This window comes from Megachile rotundata, chromosome 3, assembly GCF_050947335.1.
Source record: "Megachile rotundata isolate GNS110a chromosome 3, iyMegRotu1, whole genome shotgun sequence".
Lineage (NCBI taxonomy): Eukaryota > Metazoa > Arthropoda > Insecta > Hymenoptera > Megachilidae > Megachile > Megachile rotundata.
Genome location: NC_134985.1, coordinates 17,828,160 through 17,843,835, shown reverse-complemented (window position 1 = coordinate 17,843,835; position 15,676 = coordinate 17,828,160). Strand labels below are relative to the sequence as shown.

The following is a 15,676-nucleotide window of genomic DNA, read 5'->3' as shown; positions in this document are numbered from 1 at the left end:
ATTGGAAACTCTATGAACAAGTACATATGAGCGAGACATTTTTCCTCAAGATGTCGCTTTTTGAGCTTGTTATAACAATAAACATTACATAATTCTATTTGAATTTCCACATCCTTAAATGCTCAATTTTCCCACTTCAAGATATGAGAGTTCATAGATTTAAAAGTTTACTAAGCGCCAACAAGTGGTGGGATTTTCTTTCCCTACATCGCCATTTTCCCTAGGAAAGCCTACTGTGCTTGCTACTATAAAGAAAATCGCGCCGGCCATTGCGCGCTCGTGTTTTGGTTCCAAAAAGATGGCGGACCCTTGTTTTCAAGCTCGGTCGTATAGAAATGCGATACTTTTGAAATAAGCAGCGAAAGTTGACACGTTGTGTATACAATAATGTTGAGTGCGTGAAATTATTGTACGTCAGATTTATGTTCAAGATCTAAACAGTTTCTTTGAGCGTCGTAAGTGCCGTGAAAGCGGTGTCTTTAGCGTGCGGATTATACAAACTCTGATTCGAGTGATTTTTAGAAATTTTTGTTATTTTCTGTGCGAAACACGGTTTAAGAAACTGGAAAACAGTATCGTGATTCAAGGAGTAAAATGATTTGTCCCTGATATATGTTCACGTGGTTTAATACCTCGACAATTGACATATTAGCAATACTACTTGGTTAGGTTGATTGACTAGGTAGACATTATACCTATGATATCCGAACAACGTTCCACGTGTTCCTCTCGGTGGTTCACGTTAAAACGTGATATTGTATCGAGTTCGTAGGTAGCTTATTAAATGAATTATTTTAATCCATAATGGCTACAAGTGATTTTGACGTGGAGCTCTTTGAGCGAAGACTTCATACACTGAAGGATTCGCAGGAGTCAATACAAGGTCTTTCAGCTTGGTGCTTAGAAAGGCGACAACATCACAAGAAAATTGTTGCTACTTGGTTGCAAGTACTAAAGAAGGGTGAGTTTATACATTGTTAATTTAACTTAAATTGTAATATTAAATGTTATATTCTTGAGAGTTTTAATCATCTGTTGATATATGTTTTGAAAGATGTATGTTTACGTTTATTTTATTATCATGCTAGCTGAGACATAACATAATTAATAATTTATATGATCCTTCAATAAAAATGTTTTATTCTGTTACTATTATTATTACTCTATATTATTGTGATTCAATTAATGACTGTTTTGCTAATACATAATAATTTTGCTAATGTGTAACAATGTTTAACAATAATGATTCTTAAATAATAGTGAAAGTTGAGCATCGCCTGACACTATTTTATTTGGCAAATGATGTGATCCAATATTCCAAGAGAAAAAACTTTGAGTTTGTGGAATCATGGGGTACAACATTACAAAGAGCGACAACAATGGTTAGAGATGAGAAAGTAAAACATCGTATATTAAGGATTTTTAAAATATGGGATCAGCGGCAAGTATACGACGAAGAGTTCCTGGCAGATCTGTCAGGACTAATTTCTGCAGCCCCAAAAAAGAAATTAGACCCCCAACCATCTGTACCACCAGAAGAATTTCAAGCTGCTTTACTTATATCTACTATGAGATCATGTGCTACATTAGAACAAGCAACAGATGCACGATTAAGGGATTTACGTGAAAGTAACATAGATATAGAAAATGCTGAAGAACTGTGTGCTTCTTTGAAAGATAGAAGAAGAGTTGAAGATGCAGAGAAAGAGGTTGATTTGGCAGTGAGAAATGTTGAAAACTATGTTCGTGCATTAGAAGCAGAAATCAGAGAAAGAACACAAGTTCTTGAACTTCTAGAGCAGGCTGATCAATTTTATGAAACCCAAAGAGGAGAAGTGAAAATAGTTACAAATGTAAGTAAATAAAGAGTGTACTAAATGCTATTTCTCATAACTGGTTCAATCATAAAATTCTTTATAAATAGGCTTATAGAAATTTTGGAAGTCGTGTAAAAAATTTAAAGAAAAAATTGGATGAACTTTTGCCAACATTAGTTTCTCCAATTCCATCACCGGATATAAATGCCCCATCTCCGAGTCCCGACAGTGATATAGAACTTCCAGGGGATGAAAATCAAACACAAAATCAATTAGGCATGATAGATGTAGCACCACCATCTATGTATGGTTCATATTCACATGAATATGATCCTGTACCTGTACCAGCTCCTGAGTTGAGCCAAGGGAATGATTCTGGTGATTTCACCAATAATTTTTCATCCTTTATGGGCGGCAATATGGACTTTGGTAATATGGTAAGATATTATATTTAAAAGAATTCATTGATGTTAATATATATTGTTTTAACTGTTATTTACATTTCCAGAGAAATATATTTAATGAAAGGTCATCAACTCCTACTGGAATGTCACAACAATATAATGATTCAATAGAGGTATATTTAATTAAACTGCACATTTATATTATTCGTTAAAACATTTAACAAAAATTTGATGTATGCTTTATTAGGCTAAACCAATAGAGGTAATCAACATGAGGCCCTCCAAAAACGAAAGTAGTAGCGTCGACTTTAATATCTCTAGTTTCTTAAAGACTGTTCTTCCTTCTTCTGATGGAACGCAAGATTCTGGTGGAATACCAGGTCTTGGTTTAGATATTCCCGAATCGCAAGTGGAATCTCCACAGCGATCAAATTACAGGCATTCGCCTGTGTTAGGACAACATCCTGTAACTCCGGTGATCTCGAGAATGATGGGTAATCAGGCAACACCCCTAGGCGTGCCTAATTGCCAAATAAGTCACAGTACCCCCTTGCCTGTCCGGAACTTGTCCGCCGAATCACACACACCGTCTCCATACTCCAGCCAAAACAGTCAGAGTAATATAACTGGACCTTTCGATGGGCCTACTAATAATAATACCGTTAATCCTTTACCACCTCCGCCATTACCTCCACCTATTTTTCTTGATGACGAAAATTGTTATAATAAATTGCCACCTAAATTTCCAACGTGGACACCTCCAAGCGAAAGTATCAAGGAACCAGCCAAGTGGGAAGAGAAGGGTACGAGTATGTTTTACGACAAATTACTTTTCTCATGCCAATTTGAAATAATAGATGACAAAGTAAGATTAGTTATGTTTCCAGGAAAAAATAGTATGAATCCAACTTGGCCCGGGGAATGCGACGAGAAACCGAAGGTGTGGATGGACGGAGATCCGGATAGGTGGAATTCTAATAACGACTCCACATGGGTTGGGCCAGTTAGAAGAAAAAGTGAGATTTTATCCGAAACCCCAGAATCACCACCAATTTACGAAAAAACTGGCTTCACAGATCCAGTAGAATACGACGACTCTCAACCTCAAGAATCTCTTTTAAGTACCGCCGGAGACGTCGATCATAGGTGAAGAATTTTAAACCGAAGAAGAACAGAAAGAAACATAGGGGCGCACGTGTTTACCATTAAATATAATATTTCAGAGTGATACCTATTCCGATGACGGTCGAAAATCAATTACCGTATCGGTTAATGAAAGCAGCTGACGTCGACCACCGTAACTTGATCAGTTTGACCGGAAGTCCAGCGAACCACAACGTCAGTGACACTTCTATGAATGTGCTGTCTAACGCTAACAATTTATGGTCAACGGGGGATCAAGATTATCGGTAAGATATCAATACGTTTCACCGTTAGAATTTTCCATTATATTGTATCGCTGTGTTAATACAAACGACTGTTCAAGTTACAACTTTAAATGTTTTTACGCTGCGCAATTAGGCAACACATGCAACCCGGTGATATCGTGGAAAGCGTTGACATGGAGATGTCGGACGACGAGACTGATAATAAACCAAAGGGACGGGTATTGGTTGACGTAAGATCGCAGGATAGGGACATGAGAGTTAGTAATCAGGTAGCATCGTCTCAGCACATGGACATGGACATGCGTATGATTCCGCTCCCCTCCGGACAAATGCCGGGATCTCACGGGCAAATGATGCAGGACGTACACATGATGCATCCAGGACCCCCTCCACCCCCACCTCCACCACCTCAGTTTCACCCAGGTCAACCTTCTTTTCACCAAGACCAAACAGACTTTCGTCACAATCCTTCGGCAGATTTTCACCCGGCCCAGTCGAACTTCCATCAGAACAGGCCGCCGCCCAATTTCCTACAGAACCAGCAAGACTTCAGTCCGCAAGAGTTCCACCAAATGCATCAAACTCCACCAGACTTCCCGCAGCAGGACTTCGAGTATCGTGAGAATCACAATCTACGACCTAATCAAGAGTTCCTCGGTGAGCCACAAATGCGTGGCAGGTACTCGCAGCCGTCTGAACATCAGCACCGGGACATGCCTTTCCACCGGAGCGAAAGAGGAGGTCGTGGCGGCCGAGGATTTCCTAGGAACCGACGTGACAGATACTCGGACGACCACAAGCAAAGGAACATCCAGAACAATCGCAAACCACGAACGCAGGATCATCACAGATCATCACCCGAGATTTTACCGAACAGTCGACCTTTGTTGCTGCAAGCACCCGACACCGTGGTGATCCTTGACGAAGAAGGTATGCCGATAGGTCTTCCGAACGAGAAGGAGCTTCTAGCGAATCCAGATCACGCACCGGATGCGGAACCAGAGGAGAACTGTCAATCTCTGTCGCAACAAGACCATAGCCTACCTCACGGTATACCGAACTCCCGTGACATTGACCAACGACAGCCCGTCTATCCTGCTGGACCGAATCTCGAACACGAACCCGAACCTGTATCCGCGGAGCCGGACGAACTGCCGCAACCTAATCAAGTGACGGTTGTCCCAGTGATGACGGATCCCAAGGATCCTCAGTACGTTCCCGTAGCGGAATACGAGGAGCAGGTGGAATCTGAACCTGTAACGTCGGACAAGGTTTGCGACGGTAACGAGACGATGGAGGAACCCGGTCAGGAGATGAACTTCACCGAGCAGCCTCACGTGTCGGAGCAGCTGGACGACCTCGGTAACACTACGCCGAATAACGACCTGAAGAGAACGTCGACAAACGGGAACTTTGACGACGACGACGTCAGTTGTAGCAAAAAGCGGATGACGATGTCGAACGGACCTCAAACGCCGACCGAATCCGACTCCGGATTAAACGGGCCGATTCCACAGGCTTCCGGTGACGCGCATTCGGGCGTATACGAGTTCGACGGTCCTGTCGGACCGAATTTTCGGCCTCGTCTCGGAGGTCCCGTCCCATTCCCTCCGTGGAGAGGCGGTCTACCGCGGGGTAGAGGTTTCAGAGGTGGGCCCAGAGTTCCTTGGATGGACAGAGGGCCTCGTGGCCCCGCGATCGGCAACTTCATACCCAGGGGGTTGAAACGCGGTGGACAATTCAGAGGCAACGGCTTCCGTGGTCGAGGACGGGGTAACAGTTGGTAAAGAGTGCAAGTTGCACCCACGTGGTTCACTCGATGCAATTTTTCAAAGAGATTTGCACTGACTTCGACGATCGTTTTGTATCCTGTACATACACGTATTATTAACCGTCGAACCTGTCTCGACACTGTCTCGCGTGCAACTCTCGACACAGAGAGGCAGAAGGTGATCGCGGAACGTCGAGATCTTCCTTGTCGAAGACCCTCCGCGACTCGCTTGCCTATATACATATATAAATACATAGATATAAAGGACAGATACACGTAAACACACCAACATACAATCTCTTTCTCTCTCTATCCGGAGGTACTCGACTTCACGATATATACACCGTAAACACGTTTGTTAAGATCTAGATGTATTATTGAAGCGGCGCCTAAGTATCTTCGATAGCGTTGTCGGTGAACGACGAACGGAAGCGAGGTGTGCGTGTATTGTCTGGTGGCTGTCGCTTCGGTAATTAATCGAGCGTTCACTCTTATAGGATTTTATGTAAGGCAAAGAAACTTCTGTTTTACTTATGCGTTTCACCAGTACAAGCAACTAAACTATTTATCGTCAGGTGAGTTGACCTGTGAAAGTAATTCGTTGCGGCGATGAAGCATGTAAAAAAGAAAGAGAAAGAGAGTTAAACTCGAGGTCGTCAGAATTCGTTTCACGGGTCGCTTCTTTGTTCACTTGCCTCTGATACATTAATATAATGCTAATTGTTCCGTTTTCAGTGGCGTAACTAGGTGGCCCTTCCAGGCTGGTACTTGTTCTGAATCTAACGATGTAACGAAATTTGACACGTGAATGATGTGGCGACACGATTTCTAATCCAATGCGTGGTTATGTAGCGCATGGTGATCTAACGTGTAGAACGTGGTTATAAGTCTAATGCATACATGTAACGCATAGCGAACCAATGCGTGGTAATATAGCGCGTGTCGATATAAGGTCCCTGCCGAAAAGGCCCTAGTTACGTCAACTTCTGATAATAAACGGGCATGTCAACGAATCATTCGAAAAGTGTATTATAATAAAAATGCAATGTTTATGTTCTGGTCCAGTTCGTGCATTATCCCCCATTTTTATGTTCTGGAGCGTAGTTCTGAAACGAAAAAGCAAGAGAGCCACAATTTTTTGTTCCATTGCGAGAAGGGCGAATGTAAACAAATTCGACGAACGAGTTCCGTTGGCGATGACGCGTTTGCTCGGTTAATTCGTTTACTCTTTTTCTTTTTTGTTCCATCATTTTTTGCGTTTCATCTGTAAATGTTTACGATCCGTGAACATTGTAAAACCTGTGTACATAATTCTACAGCATGCATTATAAAATAATGTTATCTTCCGAGAGAAACAAAAAGATAGTCTGTATCTTTGTATTAGCGTTTTATTCGGCCCTGAAGCGAGCAGACGGGTCGTCGCCATGATAACTTATTGTAGATAACGGATATTAGCGAAGCGCACAGGAAATTAAGTGTAGCAAGACAAATCCTTGGAAAACAATTGATTGTTTAATAAAACATTGCAATCTACCGAGGACCTTGCCAACACTCGTTCGACAAACCCGTTGTTTGATCGTGCACCGCATTTCTTTCGAACCCATTTGTTTCACCCTTTAAAGCATTCTGATCGAGCGTTTCATTTCCTCATCGCCCGGAGGAACTGAAGCCACGATTTCGAGAATTTTTTGGGGACATTTGTAACACCATTTCCTTTTCCGATTCTTTTTTTAGTCGTTTCATTTTTTATTCACAGACTCGGAGTATTTATAGATCTTCATCTACGAATACTTCGTTTTATCGTTTTTTCTTTTATTTCCGTCGGAGAACTTATTGTCAGTATTCGAGTCCCAAATCGTTCTCCATCGAAGACTCAAATCTACCATTTTAATTCTCCATTTTTTTATCGATCCATCCATCGAAAAATCTCGTTTTTATTTTGTTGTTCCACGTTCGTATCCCACGATTTTACCAAACGTTCTTTTTAATTTCTGATTTCGTAGCTTCGAAAGCTTGGAAGTCGTTCGCGAAGGATTTATCGATTCGAGCAATTTAAGCTGCAAGGTTCGCTCATTGTCTCCATTTTCGAATGCTTTAAAGGGCGAACTCGAACGCGATTGTATAAAATACATTGTACACCCGGCGTCATTTGTTTTTTGTTCGCCAGATGCGAACCTCCTCCCTGTTTATGCTTTCTTTCTCTTTTGTAATCGTCGGCTGAGAAAATAAAATAAACTCGCGTGCAAATGTATCGCAGATTACTTTGAGGCCACCCCTTGTGGTTCCAATAAATTAACAATTTTTTGTTTTACAAATTAACAAGCAGTTTGAATATTTAATTTGGTTTTTATAAATCGAACCGCAAGGGGTTTCTCGCCGCATGCAAACGGATCGATATTTCAGAATTTATTGATATATTATCAATAAGAGCTTTGAAATATCGATGACATTGATGGAAGACTTTTTAAAGGTTGTTACAATTCAAAGAACATACAAAAGGTAGCTACGTGGAGCTTAAACGGTAGTTTGTGAAACAAACGAGCAATTTCTTATGTAAGTTGACAATTGTTATTGCGTTGTAACGGAGTTCGCATAGTTGCGGATTCATTGCCACACTCCGCGAAACTGCGTGCGTTCTTATCGATTTTGGCGACGAAACCACGCGATACACTGTGTGAGTGCGTGTGTGCTTTTGTGTACTTGTGTGCAGTGGCGTAACGAACACCTCGATCTTAGATGATCAATATATATTGTCAATACTTCACTGTTGACAATAAACATTGACGTTGCTGATTTTCACATTTCCAAACTCCTATTTTAGCATATTCTTAGTAAGCTAATTTCTTTTTTAAAGTAGACATTCTTTGGTTCTTAATGTTTCAAGTTTGTACATTTTTAGAGTGTTCTTGAATTCTTACATCTTTGATATGTGGGATGCTCAAATTTTTTAGTATACATAATTGAATATATAATTTAGTATCATAAGTATTCAATCCTGAAGAAGGTCAAATTCTATAGATTCTATATCTTCAGGATTTTACATTTTTATAATTGTTGTTGTTCTATTTTAAATTGCTGTATACATACATTTCTAGAGTCACTAATTCTCAAGTTTTTATATCTCAACATTTTTTAATTTACAAGGTTCATATACTTAAATTCTAGCATTTTTAAATTTCTAAATTTGCAATTGTTAATCTCCAAATTCTTATATCTTTAAATTCCCAAATACCCAAATTACTATATCTCCAAATCCCCAAATTCTGAAACCTTCAAATTCTCAACCCCTCAAATTCCCAAACCCCTAAATTCCCAAATCCCCAAATTTTCAAACCCCCAAATTCTCAACACCCCAAATTCTCAAATCCCCAAATTCTCAACCCCCTAAATTCCCAAATATTCAAATTCCCAAACTCTCAAATTCTCAACCCTCCAAATTCCTAAATTCCCAAATTCTCAAACCCTCAAATTCTCAACCCCACCAATTCCTAAATTCCCAAATTCTCAACCCCCCAAATTCTCAAATCCCCAAATTCTCAACACCCCAAATTCTCAAATCCCCAAATTCTCAACCCCCTAAATTCCTAAACCCTCAAATTCTCAACCCTCCAAATTCCTAAATTCCCAAATTCTCAAACCCTCAAATTCTCAACCCCACCAATTCCTAAATTCCCAAATTCTCAAATCCCCAAATTCTCAACCCCCCAAATTCTCAACCTCCCAAATTCCCAAATCTCCAAATTCTCAAGTCTCCAAATCCCTAAATCCCCAAATCCTTAAATCCTCAAATCCCTAAATCCCTAAATCCCTAAATCCCTAAATCTCCAAACCCCTAAACCCTCAAATTATGTGATCCAATAATCCCCAACAACCCCCCCACTACAATCCACCCTACACTAAAAGTCAATGCAACGCCAAGCAATATACCGCGATGCTATATAACAACTATTTCTCGCACAGAGGTGGTAGTTACGCCAATGGTTGTATGTAAGTATGTGTGTACATGATTTAAGTGTTGCCCTTTCGCACGGAGGGAGAAAAGTTCGTGATATGATTGGAATAACGAGCGTAAAAGAAAAGAAGTGAAAAGTTGTGTAATAGCATAGCATAAAATGCAGCAGGTATTTTTGTCAAGCTACCTTGTAAATATTCTCGTATTGATTATAATAAGCAGGTAATGTGCAATTTGTTTCTCGAGCATTGTGCGATAAAACAGTTTGAACGAAACTCGAATGTGATTCGTGAAAGATTCATCAAACCTCGATTTCCTTGATCAACGATACCCTTTTACGACTTTCTTTTTTGTTTCTTTTTTGTTCTGTAGTTACTTAGGATAAGTTACATTCATTTTAGTAAAAATTTCAGAGGAATTGAGTTTCAAACTCGAATGGAATTGAGTGGTACGTGTTTGGGGGACACTTGGAGTGACAGGATTTCATCACATAAAAGTATCAATTGGAAGTTTAATAATGTATCAATTTAAAGCTTAAGGTTTGATGGGAATGACTGTATAAACGTTTCATCGGTGTTTTTAATACAAATTCGCTCTTCGAAAGCAATTCACAGCTCTATTAACAAAGTAATATTTAAGGTTCTTTTATACAACGTGATCAGAAAGATTATATATTCGAAAAATGTAAATTCTCAATGGGATAATAAATGAACGTCAAACATTTCGAAATAGAAGCAATTGGAAATTGCGTATTCCCCACTGGGTCGTTTCTCGTTCGAGAACCATTTAACATGAAAAATATCGATGGAACGTTCACGTAGTCCTTTTCATCAAATTCTAACCTTTAATTTGATATACCACAAGTACCATTTTGTAACTTTTATGTCATGAAATCATGGAGTACCAAAATCGGTCACCGTCCGCCATTTTGTACCAGGAACACATTCCCTCTTTTCGCCGAAACTTTAAATTGAGATTACATTAATTTAAAAATCATGAGAAGTACTCTGTGATAGTTCTGACAGCTTCCTATATGATTTTTCATTTGAAGTTTTTAATTTTGCTAAAAAGTAACGGGGTGCCAGAATTAATCTCGCCCAGGGGACAAAAGTATGGAAACGAGTAGCCAACGTAACGTTCATTATGTACTCGCCCGCACACCCTTGCACCGGTCGAGTTTCATTTAAGCGGTTTTATCGCGATACTGAGAAACAGAGAGGACGTTTGAAATTTATGGGTCGACGGTCGAGCGATGGATGTGGCTGCCGCTGTACGGGATATAGCGTTATACAGATCGATCGCGCGATCGCACGTGATAAAAAGTGCGAGCTGCATGAAAAAGTGCCTTCATCCATGGATACAAATTTCACGTCGTTGCGTCGATTGTTCTTTCAGATTTCTGATGTCTCATTCTTCCTGTCGATGTTACGCTGATTCGATATCATTCTCATTTTATACACCTGAAAAAACAAAATGGTATCAAATACATCAGAAAGAGTGTAGCAATCTAAAGATGAAAGTTTAAAGTTATTGAGATGGCCTACATTTTTCAAATAACAAGTTCACTTCATTTTTAGCTTGCACTGTTATGATACTCAAATTTTAAAATGACCGCCATTAGTTTTACTTAAAGTAAAACTGATCTATAGGGTTCTTCACAATTGTAGGTCTCTGAAATGATAGCTGATGCGATTCTGAGTAAGATTTTCCTTTGCAAAAATGGGGTTTGAAGCTTCGTTTTTGAATTATTAAGGAAAAACGCGGACCAATCACAGCGCGAGATTACGCATGCGCAGACGCGAGAGTGGCAGCAACGGGTAACGCGTAGTTATCCAACGCGTGGTAATGCAACGCGTGGTAATCCTACGCGTAGTAATCCAATGCGTAGTAATCCAACGCGTACTAATATAGCGTGTGGATATCCAACGCGTAGTAATCTAGCGTTTGCATATTCTACGCGTAGTAATCCAACGCGTAATAATGCAACGCGTGGTAATTCTAAGCGTAGGAATCTAATGCGTGGTAATCTAACGCGTAATAATCCAGCATGTGGATATCCAGCGCGTAGTAATCCAACGCGTGGATATTCGACGCGTAGTAGTCCAACGCGTAATAATCCTTGTGCTCTCCAAACCCCATTTCTGCAAAAAGAAATCTTATTTAGAATCGCTTTAGCTACCTCTCATTTCAAGGACCCACACTTGTGAGACACTCTGTACATCTCCATACTCAAAGGTTGAATGTACAAACTTTTTATTTATTCTAATTATTCCTGATGTCTCTATATTTTAGACCTATGAATTTGTTATATAATACAACTAAAAAAATGACAAGGATTTAAATTCTCCTTTATAATTATTATTTACATATCTTTTTATCTAGATGAAAAATTCACAGAATTTTTAAAAGAGTTCCTGAACCTTTAATTCAATAAAACTAAAAAAGAAAGATTGTATAGAGTGCATCGACAGGCGGATACGCGACAGGAAAAAAGGAAGATACATACTCTTGATAGTTTTTCAATGTGGCGTTTTAGAACTTCCGGTACGTTGCGTAGAACCAATCGATCTGATATTCTATTAATAAGTCAGACTCGATTATCCCGGACGATAATCTTCCCGCGAAGTAGGGTGTATTGTTTGATTATTTTATAATAGACCGTCGATAAGTTTTTTATATGTTAACGACAGGAAAAGCCGATTCTGCATACCGTGTATGCTGATTATATTTTTTCTACCGATAAGAATCTCCTCGTGATCTTCTGTGATTTTTTCATTTTGTAAATATATTTGTAAATTGTTACGGTTGTAACGATATGAATGTGATGTATATATTATATGTTATATTTCGATGTACATATGTACATACGCGGATAAAGAGAATCGAATGTTCGATGATACATATACAATTATTCACAAAATGTACACTGTCAACGTATTGATAATATAATTTGATGATAGAGAGTCATTCTTCTTCATTGGTGTTAGCTGAGTACCATTTGCCTCCTTTCATATCTTACTGCTTCAAATCTGAAAAATTTTTAATTATTAGTGTCAAATTTTTAAATTAACAATCCTTAAATTTTCAAATTACTAAGTTTCTAAACTCTCAAATCCTCAAATCCCCTAGATTCTAAATTCTCAAATTCCCAAATTCTCTAGTTCCCCAATTCTCAAATCCCCAAATCCCCTAGATTCCAAGCTCTCAAATCCCCAAATTCCTTAGTTCCAAAATTCTCAAATCCCCAAATTCCTTAGTTCCAAAATTCTCAAATCCCCAATCTCCCTAGTTCCCAAATTCTCAAATCCCCAATCACTCTAGTTCCCAAAATCCCAAATTCCAAATTTCCAACTTCCCAAATTGCAAATTTTCCAAATCTCCAAAGCCTCAAACTCCCACTTCACAACTCTTCAAATTCCAATATTTTTCCTCTTACCTACACATCCCATAAATATGCACCAAATTTTGTGAGTAATTGTATATACACATAATTGTATTTCAATTTTACGAACGTTGCTATCTTAAGGCACAACAATATAAAAGAGGAAGTGGAAACATTACTTTTATTGTTACTCGGAAGGCGTAAGCCACGTTCGTTATAATAAAACGCGAAGTGGATCATAATATCGCGGTGACGAGGTATTAACACTTTAGCTTAAGGGCTTCACGGGAATACCTGTGACCCTTTGGCTAGCAACCGCTTCCGGTCGCCGGGTCTCTGTTATGTAATTGACGAGATTAAATGCAAAGGGGGTGCAAGTTATGCCTTACTGTACGGTTCAACGCTCAAATAACTGTTAGTGCCAAAAACATATGACTAATTTTGTTAATAAGTACTTCTCAAGTACCCACTCATATTTTAATAATTAAGGCAGTCTATAGTTTAAGAGATATTTAACACCAAAGTTACGGTCTTTATATGCTCAATTATAAAGCGGAAGTCGAACGAAATGAAATTGGAGAAACCGTTAAAACGTTGGATTAGAAAACCAAAATTGCTTTTTTGAGCGCGAGTTCAAATCTTCGCGAAGGAATTTTCCTTTTTTTTAATACTCTCTTTTCATAACTATTTAATTACAATATTTTATAACTGTTTAAGCGTAATTAGAATTTATGAATTTCAAAAAACACGTTTTAAATTTATTTGTGTGATTATCGCAATCGAACGAGGGCACTTGGGGCGTTATTTTTAAATATTTCCACGTATCTTACTCCTTTTGCAATTAGTACGGTCAACGACCCTTTGTCACCTGTAATTCTGTTATTTTTTGCAAAATTTTTCAAATAGATATTCTTAACGTTATTACAGATTTGTGTAACAGAAATTATGAAAGGATCTCACCTTTATTCTGCCAAAAATGGCAAGTCCTTTTCCAACAAGCGCCCTCTTTTGTAAAAGCTTTGTAGTTGAAAAGTTTTTCGCTGCAACGTATATGGATAGGTTATTTATATCATATTTCTTGATATTCAACGTATTCTGTTATTATTAAGCGTATCATAGAGCAACACATTAATCATGATACAGTGCATTAACTGCAGTGTATCGTTTTGTGTTGCGTACGGTGAAAATGGAACATTGTACCATAATTAATTTCTATTTGAACTGCGTATCCGCATGGCCGGCTTCCAAATGTATTTGCCAACAGTAGGAACATTGTTGCGAGTTTTGTCTTGTTTGCTTTAGGCAGTTTATGGTTAAAACATCGCAACAGAGATGCGCACGTTCAAGGGTTGCTGCAGTTTTAATTAACACATTAATGACCAGAGTCGAGGTACACGAAATATTGTATTTTTTGTCGCCAATTTTTTTCGCTATTTCGAGTACGTGATATTTTTAAAAATTTCTAGATCGTAAAGCGTTCGAATTTTTCAATTTAGAAATTTCAAATTTGACAGTTTAGAAATATAAAAAATCAGGAGTTAGAAAATTAGAAACGTAGAAGCTCAGAAACTTAGAAATTAAAAATTTGTTAATTCTTACCAACTTTATTGGTGACAGTTGACAATCGAAGCTATATACAATTCCATTCATATAACTCTGATTGCAACTTTTTGCCGTTCTACAGCCGCGTGCAGTGGAAGCACTCTTCTGAAAATACATTGTTGACCTCTAGAAATTCTATCGAGTTAAAATTTGTACCATGACTGTTTTACATTTTAGTACGTAACCTTTTGTCGTGATCGTCGCAGAGTGCGCTGAAGTTACGCCAGTTTGATCCTTGTCGGTAATTCAGATTCATGGATATTGACGGATTTGAAAAAATTCATTGAGCGACCGTTAAAACGTTCGATGACATTCGACGTTTTTCAATTTCGAACAAACGACTGCAATTTGTCCACTTTAAGTCCGATAATCCCTTTGTTGGCAACGGTAACTTTATTGAATTTCGTTTCCTTTTTTTGTTCGAACGTTTAATGAATATTGAACTTGTAAGAACTTCGATCGTAGATACATAAATTTCGTTTGTAGGAAAGCGGAGACATTTAGAAGGATTGTATAATTACTTAACCTATATGTCCTCCATTTTGAAGAAAATAAGTGACAAGTATTTTTTGAAGGGGAGGAGTAACACAATAGATAGTAATGAGGTATGAATATACGAAATATTGAAATATTTTTTCGATATAGAAAATAACGAGTAATTTGTAATATACGTAACAACGATCGACAGATGAAAAAAAATTCGAATTTCTAGATTGAATGTGAAAGGGCGTTTTATTAACGGAAATTTTTTGCAATATAGATTCTTTGTGGAGTGAAGAATGACGTCACAAAAGAAATATTATTTCAGTTTTCAATGAGTTCTCCGTTCATATTTGTTAGAGAAGAATCATCAAGGTAGAATAAAGGAAATAACACAATTTAAAGCGAACGATAAATATCTCTGAAAGAAAACCACCGGACAGCGGTACATAAATACAAAACGTACTATACTACTAAAATTATTTTTATAATACAGAAATGATTTATTTTATTAATTCCGTTCATTTTTCATTTCCCCTTCTTAGGGAACAAAATTAGAGCACCAGAAAACCACGGAGATTGCGTGCGAACGTCGTTACAGGTGTGGTTCATATTTCTAATCAACTTAATGCACCCTCATTAATTAATATATAAATTTCCGTGCAGGATTCTTTCAAAGCTACGGTAGTATTATGAGGTTTTAATTACTAAAAACAACCTAGTTCCCTTCCATACTGTCGAAAACTTAAAAAATTCAGCTTTCTAAAGTACACGAAAAATCGCATACACTTATTTCGATTATAACCTTAATTTAATTAAGGCGTCCATTTTGAAACGAAATTTTTTGTGTCTACTTTTTATTGCGCGCAAACACGAAATT

At 38.2% G+C, this 15,676-nt stretch overlaps 2 protein-coding genes and 1 long non-coding RNA gene across 8 annotated transcripts in view; 2 read left to right on the top strand and 1 right to left on the bottom strand.

Annotated features, from left to right (window-relative positions):
• The first annotated feature begins 254 nt into the window (after window positions 1-254).
• Window positions 255-6,918, top strand: LOC100883214 (uncharacterized). 4 transcript variants are annotated; one of them, XM_012284778.2, is made up of 8 exons: window positions 255-961; window positions 1,261-1,853; window positions 1,925-2,254; window positions 2,326-2,394; window positions 2,469-3,024; window positions 3,097-3,367; window positions 3,445-3,630; window positions 3,743-6,918. In XM_012284778.2, exons 1-8 carry the CDS (start codon window positions 805-807, stop codon window positions 5,394-5,396), a joined length of 3,816 nt encoding a protein of 1,271 aa, XP_012140168.1. In that variant the 5' UTR covers window positions 255-804; the 3' UTR covers window positions 5,397-6,918. The 4 variants fall into 4 exon arrangements, with proteins under 4 accessions (XP_012140168.1, XP_012140169.1, XP_012140167.1 ...); XM_012284779.2 differs by having other exon boundaries at window positions 2,469-3,030; window positions 3,109-3,367; XM_012284777.2 differs by having other exon boundaries at window positions 2,469-3,030.
• A 4,745-nt stretch (window positions 6,919-11,663) lies between these two features.
• On the bottom strand, window positions 11,664-14,904 carry LOC105662434 (uncharacterized). The gene is made up of 4 exons (XR_001095950.2): window positions 14,314-14,904; window positions 13,915-14,066; window positions 13,675-13,754; window positions 11,664-12,361 (listed from the first exon to the last, which is right to left on the bottom strand). It is a non-coding gene; the product is annotated as an uncharacterized LOC105662434 (long non-coding RNA).
• A 161-nt stretch (window positions 14,905-15,065) lies between these two features.
• Window positions 15,066-15,676, top strand: part of Mctp (multiple C2 domain and transmembrane region protein) — a 34,357-nt gene continuing 33,746 nt past the window's right edge. Inside the window, exons 1-2 of one of the 3 annotated variants that reach the window (XM_076529390.1) lie at window positions 15,066-15,258; window positions 15,342-15,397. The gene's annotated coding sequence lies outside the window, so the exon portion shown is untranslated. The remainder of the gene's footprint in view (window positions 15,259-15,341; window positions 15,398-15,676) is intronic. The other 2 variants (XM_076529393.1, XM_076529392.1) reach the window with 2 other exon arrangements.